Here is a 10,306-nt window from a genome sequence, read left to right as displayed (position 1 = left end):
GTAAAAGATAAAGTAGAATAACGATTTTGATGTGCTCATCTGAACGAAATAATTTACGAGGCATATTATAAATAGAGAGAGATGTACTTTGTAGTAATCATACATATTGTATCCATCATACTTATGCGAGTAGTTGCATAAATTGTTCCTTTTTGTGCAGTGGCAGCTAAAAAACTGACTAGTTCTATTATTATATAATAATAGAAGCAGTACACAAAATTTGTGTTATAAAATAAAGTTGATTTATACAACATTTTATATTTCATTCTTTGTACAAATCCAACATATGTATTGCGTCGCAAAGATTATGTGAACAGCTGAAACGTAACAATATTAAAAAAAAAAAAAGAATATTTTAAATATACCATTTTCGAATAGTCTTTCGAAGATTCTATACGATTGCTTTAATTTGAGTTAAAATAAATCATGGTATCGACACACACGCGCGCGCGCGCGCTATTCCGACAATTACTTAAACTTTAAAGAATCACTTGTTTATTTTACAAAGAAAAATTCATATAAATAATACGTCATCTAAATAAATTTATAAACAAATAATCATCGAAATAATTGAAAAAATTAAGTTTTCGAATTCTTTTATTTTATTAGTTGATTGCAAAAGCTGCTGAGCTGCATTATAACTTGAATATAATATCACATATACATATTTAATATCTATATCTAATCCATCATTTTACACAGAAGCTTTTATAATGAAATCTCATTTATATGAATAAAATTTAATAATTTAGTTAAATTATAGTAAATGTTAGATCTTTAGTGCATATGTAGCACACATTGGAATTTATTTATTTACATATTATCATATTAGAATTCGATTAGAAGTCTCTGAGATCGTAATAAAAGATCCGAGTGTGTATACATAATTGATTTACATGTGCTATATCATTAAATAGAACATGCACAATTGTCAAAATACGAAAAATAAAAAAGTTATTTTGTATACAAATAAAATATCTCTTCTTTTTATAAATATGGACTTAAAAGTCTGTACCTGTTAATTTTCAAGACAGATGAAGAGAGTATAAAGTATTATTTATTATAAATCATAAAAATCAAAATTGATTTTCACGATTTATAATAAATAATAATTTTCCTTTAGTCATTGTTAATTATGAATATCTTGATAGGAGTATAAAATTCTTAAATAATTATAATTAACTGATCATAGCTAAAACATATTTCATAAGTCTTTTTCTTTGTTATACATCTATTGAGGTAATGTATTCTATTCACATAAATTATTTTCACCTTCCTTGAAGAGACAGATAAACCATAATTAATTTCAAATAAATAAAACTGTAATTACAACAATCTTTTTTACAGTTAGAAATTCTACCAATAGAATGAACTACTTAGAAACTCTGTGGTAGATTTATATAAAGATGAAGCGCTTTGCTTTAAACCAGTAAATAATGACACAACTCCCTCCTTATCATCTTCTTCTTCCTCCTCGGGCAAGTAATCAGGCAATCCTTCGCTGTCGGTATCGCCTACTTGTATCTGAAAACGATTCATCATATTCAACATGAAACATCGTGTTCAACTTTTTTTTTTTGAAACAAAAATTACATTAAAATATGAAACACACCCGCCTATCATATAAAAACAGACTATAAATCACAGTAATAGCTGTAATAATAATCCTTACCAATGTTACAAAAAATTCTTGATTAAATTTGTTTTTCATAATCAATCTTGCTTCCATATTGTCTGTATGTTTGTCGATCGCTTCTGCAATCTGTTTAGCGGTAACAGAATTCAAAGTGCGCATAGTTACACGTTGATGCTCTACGTCAACAACAAGCGAGATAAGACCTTCAATTCTTATTAATATCCCTTCCAACTCGGCTCGGGTCTCCTAATTATTTTGATTATTTTATTATACTTTCCAATGTATAGTTATTTTTATAATTATGTTCTCACATATGATATTATTGTAATAAACTAAAATAGATACATATTCTTGAGGATTCCACAGGTGCTTTCTATATAAAGATTATGCGTTTTGTGGGTTTTCTCTGTGTCCAGATTCTTGGAATGCCAATGTTTCGTGAACCTTGCCCAGTCCACTTCATCTGGGCGAGGGGCGGCCTGATAGTATCATGAAATGCAAGGTTCACGTTGGCATTCCAAGAATGGATTTGGACACGGAAAAAACCCACGAAATAATCTTTATAAAATATAATCTTTATAAAATAGATACAATTAATTAGTACTATTACTTACTGGCAATAAACCCTGAACATGTAAAACTATTACATGTGTCTTCAACTTTTTGGGCTCTATAACTCGCCTGCAACGACTGCGCAAATTATATATAGGCGGTTTCATACGTTCTATGTCATCTTTGACATGCTGTGCTCGACTGGCTATCTTTGGTTCATTCAAGCTGTATTTGTTAATAATTGCCTCCAAGGATTCGCGCACACCAAAAGTAGACGTAATGTGTATATAATTGTCTACATTCTTAACAAGTATCTCCAGAATATCCAGAGCTAAATTAACCACATCTAAATCAGATACTTCTAAAACGTACGCTATGTACGATAAGACTGTCTTATCCTGAAATAAATCAATCAGCAATAATGTATTCAGTAAACAAAATCTTAATAGTAATTGATAGTAATGTTAGCAGTTTGCCTGCTAAAAATAGATTAAAGGACAGGACATTATGACAGATTGACATAAAGCTGTTCGACCAGCAAAACCTGATTGTGTCAATCATATATAAATTGATAGCAGGTTATATCAGTTTCTGTTATGAATTTGTTATAATATACTACTATTCAAAATTTTGTCTACTCTATTTTCCTCAATTAAATGGAGAAGAGTAAGTTTTAATCTTTCATCCTAATCTTCTAGATATTAGGCTTAACAATAATGTTTAATGGTTTAAAATTTCTATATGTATAAAAAGAGAACATAGTAGAATTAAAATAGAATTTAGTTGTATAAAAGATACATACAAAAATTTAGATTGGTAAATACTTTTGAACAATAGTGTATTTTGTTAATTGATTATTATGTTATATTTCCACTAGTATTCTGTTGGAAAAATTTACAAGACACTTTATAAGATTTTCAATAGAATTGACTGTCTGAGATCTATCTTGCTTCATTTTCATGAATTGGAGTATTCACCTTCAGAATCGTGTCATGGTTCGCAAAATCGTCCGCGAGCTTCCTGTAAGTCTGGAGAGTCTCTTGCAGCTCCCGCGGATCCACATCTACGACCTCGTCTACATCTACATCTACGGAATCCTCTCCGTCCATCGTCCACAAATGTTACGTCGACATCAACACGCTTGAGATTCGTGCGCGGCTAAATGAGATTTGCTTTTTAACAACGAAAGCAAACTGTGAATCAGTTTCCAGGGGAAATTCTCGTCCTCATCTCGCAGGAAAATCGACGAAATGATTTCACTACTTTCTCCGACGAGAGCGTTATTACCGTAATATTACGTCGTAACGGCGGTCAACCTGATGTTCGTGTTCTAACCTTACTCGCAGAATCGTCGAGAAACCAACATATTGAAACGTACTCCGAACTCCGAATGCCGAATGGCACGAATGAAAGGGAACTTTAGATTTTCACATTTAGCATTTGATTAAAATCAACTGAGACATGTCCTCGCACGCGAGTCACTGATACTGGTCAATATCGTGCTCTTATCTACTGAGAACCGTCCGAATGTTCTTTTATATATACGGAGGAGAAGGGATGAAGAAATTGGTCGTCTTTCCGACTATCACGAATCGTGGACGATCGTGGATAACCAATCTTGGAATTGTAATATATTACGGTTTAATTTAAAGAAAATTATTTAGTTGAGCTGTTCAATTCCTGTTACGTTTGTTTGTACGAAATTTACGATCGCGGAATGTGATAGATAGGATCATGGTGGAAGGATAGGATAATAAATAAATTAAAGATGCAACGTTAAACCATAAGCATCGATATCGGAATAAATATATGGGCACGTGATGTACATGTACATATTCCGGGTGTGCGCCTATGTAATACATATTGTATCTAAATATTGCTAAACATTTGTGCGTTATATATTGCATGATTAATTATAATAGTCTTATTTTGTTTTCCTTTCGCAATTACTTTCATAGTTTTGTTTTTTAAAATGCATTTCGATATCGGAGTAAATCGGAGTAAATGCGCGCGATACATATAATAATATCTATTCCGAGCGTGCGTACGATGCATATTGTATCTCAAAATCAGATCTTATATATAGGATCGTCTTAAGATATCGTGAACCAACAGAGGGCTGTGTATTAGCATTTTAAGATTATTACAGCATATTGATTATTAGACATAATTTCAGATAGACTTAAAATATTAAGAAAACTACTAATATATCGATCAATATTCGTATATTACGTATTCCATGATTATAATTTTGTTATCAAATATTACACATTTTAGTATTATAAAATATCATTAAAATTATGTTTTATTAAAGATATAATTAATAGATATTATTAAAGCTTTAATTGTGAGCGTAAATTTATATAAAAGAAGATAGAAATATTGATAGATTATATTTAATGTATATATAAATATAGAAATAAAACAATACTATAATATAAAGCCTGATCAATTAAAAAAATATATATTTAAACCTTTCTACTATTTCTAATATTACGATACAAATATTTATAATATATATCATCATCGATGATATATATTAAACAATGTAAAATATAATAATAAATAAAGCTGTTTTGTAGCTACAATGCTTAGAATATCGATTTTGATTATTTCGTTTTTAATTAATATTCTCTAATTATATAGATATTCTCTGGATATAATTATAAGAATTTAAAATTCATTAATTTTTGAAGCTTCAAATTCTTGCAATTTGGAGTGAATTTGATTCCATAATGGTCTTAATTTTATTCGTATTGATACAAATAATGAAAAAGAATCTGTATGTGATAAATATAACTTTTGAAACTATAATATTCGACATATTGATATTTTTGTCCAATTATATTTTTTGATGTTTATTTAAACTTTTGACTTTTAAAGCTTTAAATTTTTACAATTTAATTTCACCGATTTAAAATTCCAGAAATTATTTAAAATGCTATATTTTTAATATCTTAATTAGTCCTCTTTTTTTGTCAATTACATTTTTCTAAAACTGTGGCGGTTTTTGCAAGTTCAATTTTTCAAGGTTTAAACTTTCAAACCTTAAAAAAGATCTCAAACATTTTTTAAATTCCAATTAATACTATCTCTTTGCGATTATACATTCTATCGATATTCAGTCAATTTTTACAAAAATGTAATTTCTTGCAGATCAATTAAGACTTAACTTGTAGAAATACAGAAGAATATGTTTAAAAAGAAATTATGGGGCAAATATTATATGTATATGTTCAGAATGAATTTTTGAGCCATTGATAAAAACCATGGAAATTTAATTTAGAATAATAATGAATTTAAGATAATTAGTTTAGATAATATATGATTTAATTAGGATCTATTTTTTTAATTTCTCATTTGTCCCGTTCTCTTAGCCATATTAATAGCAGCAATATTGCTTTTTAACATCTAGGACCGGTTCTTGATTGGTTATCCACTGCGCATTCGCAAGAATGTAACATCCCTTATCCTTTATATCGCGAGTCGTACGATCCCCTCAGCATCTACTGTGGTTGCACGATCCGCCGTAGCACGTAGTCGACCGAGTCGACGGTCTCGTCGTTGAATGTCCGTGTAATTACAACGTAAGTACGCTCTGCCACACCGTGAATACATTCCGCTGCATCTCGAAGTGCCCTTGGGATACTCCAGGATCGCCTTTTTTTTATCGATCGGCTGCCGCGGAAATGCGTGTGTGCGTCATGTTCGACGTTGCTACTTGTCACCGTCGTGACATATTGTATTAGAACACCATAGAGTTTTAATTATCGATCTTTCTTTATTTTTACTTAAAGGAAATTTTCCGCTCGGTGCACGTTTTATACAATATAAAATTCTCTCGACAAATAAAGTACAGTTCGAGTAACATTTTTCATTTAAAAAACGTAAACTGGACGATCTTTTTTTTCTCTTCGATTAAGCAGAATGTCGGTAAGCCGGGAATTGGAATCCTGTTTCAGGATCCGTCATCATGCCGTCGGTTCGCAGGATGATCCTGGGCCATGTTATGTCCGGCTTGTACAACAAGATGTGCCGTCGGAAGAAGCTGGAGGGCGATTTGCTCGAAACCCCGATGAAGAGGTGTCTTTCCACCTTTGACATCACGTTGCTCGGTAAAATATAGTTTTATAATTACAGCTTGAACGAATAAACTTTGTGACGAATTATAAAAGAAAATATTTCTGGATACCCTTTACTTCATTGCACTTAAATTCCTTTTACATTTTATTATTAATTGCCTTTTTATATTATTACTTTTATGCAAAGATATTCATATTGTTATTGTTATTCTTTATATGACATGTGCGAGCGGTATGCAGCTTGCCATTATATTACGCGCGTATTATCGCGGTGATGATAAGCGTAATAGTCCGGAATAATAGCCTTGAGTGAGATATGTCGCGTTAGACAACGGTATTATGTGAACTATTAATAAAAGTAATCATAAAGTCGCTATGCTTTGTAGAAGAATTACGCTTGGGTTGAGATTAACTCACTCGGCTCAAGTTAATAATATTAATTACGACAGTCCTGTGCTTATGCCCATAAAATCTGTAGAAAACAAATTTTGTCAAATTACTACAAATTTTATCGACGAGAAGATATGAAATTTTATTCTATTATATTTAATGCCACTAATTGCTGACATTAAATATAATAGAATATATATATATATATAGATATATATAAGAAAATCTGCTGTACGAGAATAAATTGATATCGAAACTTATGCAAATTAAGCTTGCTGATAATCTGACAACAAATTGACGGCAAGAATTAACCGATTAAAATTAAACCTGACCAAAGCTTTGCTCAGTTTTTGTCGACAATTTGCTTTCATATTCTGTTAGCAAGTTTTGTTAGCAAAACACAAACTTAATACGAACACAGCTGATGACAATTTGCTGAATATCAAATTTACCAGGCAAACTGTAGCCAACACTTTGCTGAGTATTACATATATATATATATATATACACATATACATAACAAATCGAATTTCTACAATTTTCAGGTGTGGGTCATATGGTCGGAGCGGGAATTTATGTACTGACAGGAACGGTTGCGCACGATACCGCTGGACCCGGTGTGATCTTTAGCTTTCTTGTGGCTGGCTTCGCTTCCGTTTTGGCTGCGCTTTGTTACGCCGAGTTAGCTGCTCGAGTACCGAAGGCGGGTAGCGCGTATGTCTATACTTACGTCTCCGTCGGCGAATTTTGGGCCTTTATCGTAGGATGGAACCTCATCTTGGAGCATATGATTGGTACGAGTCTGTTTCTTATACAAAACATAAAGGCTCAACAGGAAAGAAAAAAATGAATTAGATAAACCACCCTGGAAAATTTAATTCTTCGAATTCTTTATATATAATTTTTCAAAATTTTTATATACATTTCAGAATCTTTCCACGATCTTTGTATAATTTTTTAGAAAATTTTTTTCATGTGAATTCTGAAATATTCTAAATATCTGAATTTCTAATTTCCAAGAAAAGTTCGATTAAGATCCGATGAAGTTTAAGATATTTTTTTTAGAAATATTCATAAATTTTAAATACAAAAAATCCTAAATATGTAAGATATGAGAATTCTTTTTATCTCAAGGTAAAATATGTCAAATTGTTGTAATTAGTAACAAGAGAAAAAATTTAATCAGGTTGATAATTTAATAAAAGTTTTTTTATCGTACTAATTAGGCGCGGCGTCTGTGGCGAGGGCTTGGAGCGGATATGTGGATTCGCTGATAGGTGGTGCGATTAGCAATTATACTCGCGACGCGATGGGTGGGTGGACCATGGGAGAACCGTTGGGCACCATCCCGGATGTCCTAGCTAGCGGATTATGTCTGGCTTACGCGATGCTTTTGGGATTAGGAGTGAAAACCTCGGCGACAGTGAACTCGTTACTGACCATCATCAATCTCGCGGTGATGGCACTGTTCGTCGTGCTGGGTATTTATTACGCGGACATTACGAACTGGAGCAGCCAGAACGGTGGTCTTTTGCCATATGGTTTCGGCGGCATAATCACAGGTAAGTTATCTGGAGTAGATTGTGCTTTAAAAAACACGACGGAAAATATAGGCGGATTTGTGATCTCTTTATTAAATACTTAATTATCCAGTAATTGTCCGATAACTACGAACGTAATAGAAATTATATATAGATATGGTATACAAAGAAAATAATTATTCTGTACACGTGTATTTGAATTGAAAGGACTTAATTACTGAAAGGAGTTAATTAAGATCCTTGGCGCATTATTCAGGTGCAGCAACGTGTTTCTACGCCTACGTCGGCTTCGATTCGATCGCGACTTCTGGAGAGGAGGCTCGTGATCCAGGACGAAGTATTCCGCTGGCGACGATACTCTCGATGGCGATAGTAACTGTTGGATACATGCTGGTCAGCGGCGCCCTGACTCTGGTCGTACCATATTGGGAGATTAATCCTACCGCCGCTCTCCCGGAAGCTTTTTCATCCAGAGGAATTCCATGGGCTAAATATGTAATAAGGTGAGCAATTTTATTTTAATTTCTGATTTAATTAAAATTCTTAAAATGTACCAATTGAAAATTGTTTTGTGCAGCGTGGGTGCTCTTTGCGGAATGACAACGACTCTTTTCGGATCTCTGTTCTCCCTTCCAAGGACAATGTACTCCATGGCAAACGACGGTCTGTTATTTGGCTTTCTTGGTCGTATCAGCGAGCGCACGCAAGTGCCGGTGTGCAATTTGATCATAAGTGGACTGCTCAGTGCCTTAATTGCTTTACTATTCGATCTCCAGCATCTGGTAGAGTTTATGTCGATCGGAACTTTGCTCGCGTATACTATCGTGGCAATTAGCGTTGTCCTGCTGAGATATCTGCCCGACCAACAACCTTCCGATCAATCTAACGTCGGTACACCGAGCAGTGGTTGTTCCTCGCCACCTACGGAGGAAGCAGACTCCAGTAGCATCGCATCTATCAAATCTGAAGTGAGTGCGCCGCGAGTGCTTTCAATAAAATTGCTTTATTGAAATTATGACGCCTCGTTGCGGCGTATGATATCATTTTGAAATATTTAGTTTTGTAAAATACAAATTTCGACAAAATATATATAAAAATCTCATCATAATATAACATTACGCTAGGCAATTCTTAGATTTTCTGGACAATATTATTAATGTGAATCATTTGTATCGCATAGCTGCTGTACGAAGAATCCGGCAGATTTAAGCCGCGATACGCCTGGATGGAAGAATGGCTAGAGGATTACGATACTCGACATGTCATAACCGCTTGTCTAATTATCTATACAATAGCCTGCGCCTTCCTCGGTGCTTTTACGATGGTAGCATTCGAAGTAACAGTCCCGTTCACATTGGGCGATTATCTCTTTGCAGCGACCTATCTTCCATTACCCATTGGGAGTAAGCTTGTTTCAATATTTTCGATTTTTGGCATGATAGAAGGAATATTGTATTCACTTTTATTTGTTTGTTGCTTGTGTTCGCAGGTCTTTTCCTAATTAGCGCTCACAGGCAAAATCCACCCACTGGGAAATTCCGAGTGCCGCTGGTACCATTCGTACCTGCGTTAAGCATTCTCTTCAATGTGGGCCTGATAATGCACCTATCATCAATGACATGGCTACGATTTTTCGTATGGATGTCGTTTGGTATGTTTATTATAATCACGCATTAGTCATGAATTTTTAATGCAAAACTGTACATTTTAATGAATCCAATTTCTATAATTTCTCTTTGGCTCTTTCTCAGGAATGGCAATCTACTTTCTATACGGGATTCATTATAGTAAAGAAGCCGCCGCTACTCCAAACTCATATTCCGTTCTAATGGCCACCTCAGAAGCTGAAAAAGGCACAAAGTGGGGATCTACGTTACGAGTTAGTCCGAAAAATGACAAAGCACCTATTCTGAATGACAAGGAACGTGTTGACTAGAAATAGTTATACATTTTTATCAATTGTTTTCCTTATCTAGCTCGCTAGTGGAGCCGTGGAAGTAGCTTGAAATTTAAAACTAAAATAATGTTTAAGCTGTTAATAACGACAGACTATACGTAAGATTGTATGCAATGCGAATTATATATAAATCATACAATAAAATACA

General features: G+C 33.4%; 2 protein-coding genes across 2 annotated transcripts; one reads left to right on the top strand and one right to left on the bottom strand.

Moving 5' to 3' along the window:
• Positions 1-1,333: 1,333 nt before the first annotated feature.
• On the bottom strand, positions 1,334-3,921 carry LOC108756089 (armadillo repeat-containing protein 1-like). Its single transcript, XM_018499650.1, has 4 exons — positions 3,166-3,921; positions 2,251-2,586; positions 1,673-1,882; positions 1,334-1,524 (listed from the first exon to the last, which is right to left on the bottom strand). Exons 1-4 carry the CDS (start codon positions 3,295-3,297, stop codon positions 1,357-1,359), a joined length of 846 nt encoding a protein of 281 aa, XP_018355152.1. The 5' UTR covers positions 3,298-3,921; the 3' UTR covers positions 1,334-1,356.
• Positions 3,922-5,683: 1,762 nt separating this feature from the next.
• Positions 5,684-10,306, top strand: LOC108756088 (cationic amino acid transporter 4). Its single transcript, XM_018499649.1, has 9 exons — positions 5,684-5,775; positions 6,151-6,303; positions 7,206-7,454; positions 7,887-8,222; positions 8,458-8,704; positions 8,779-9,169; positions 9,382-9,604; positions 9,691-9,852; positions 9,953-10,306. Exons 2-9 carry the CDS (start codon positions 6,162-6,164, stop codon positions 10,135-10,137), a joined length of 1,935 nt encoding a protein of 644 aa, XP_018355151.1. The 5' UTR covers positions 5,684-5,775; positions 6,151-6,161; the 3' UTR covers positions 10,138-10,306.

The sequence above is a fragment of the Trachymyrmex septentrionalis genome, unplaced genomic scaffold (genome assembly GCF_001594115.1).
Source record: "Trachymyrmex septentrionalis isolate Tsep2-gDNA-1 unplaced genomic scaffold, Tsep1.0 scaffold94, whole genome shotgun sequence".
In the NCBI taxonomy this organism is placed as follows: Eukaryota; Metazoa; Arthropoda; class Insecta; order Hymenoptera; family Formicidae; genus Trachymyrmex; species Trachymyrmex septentrionalis.
Note: the sequence above shows the minus strand (reverse complement) of the source record. Positions and strands in the feature narration are given on the sequence as shown.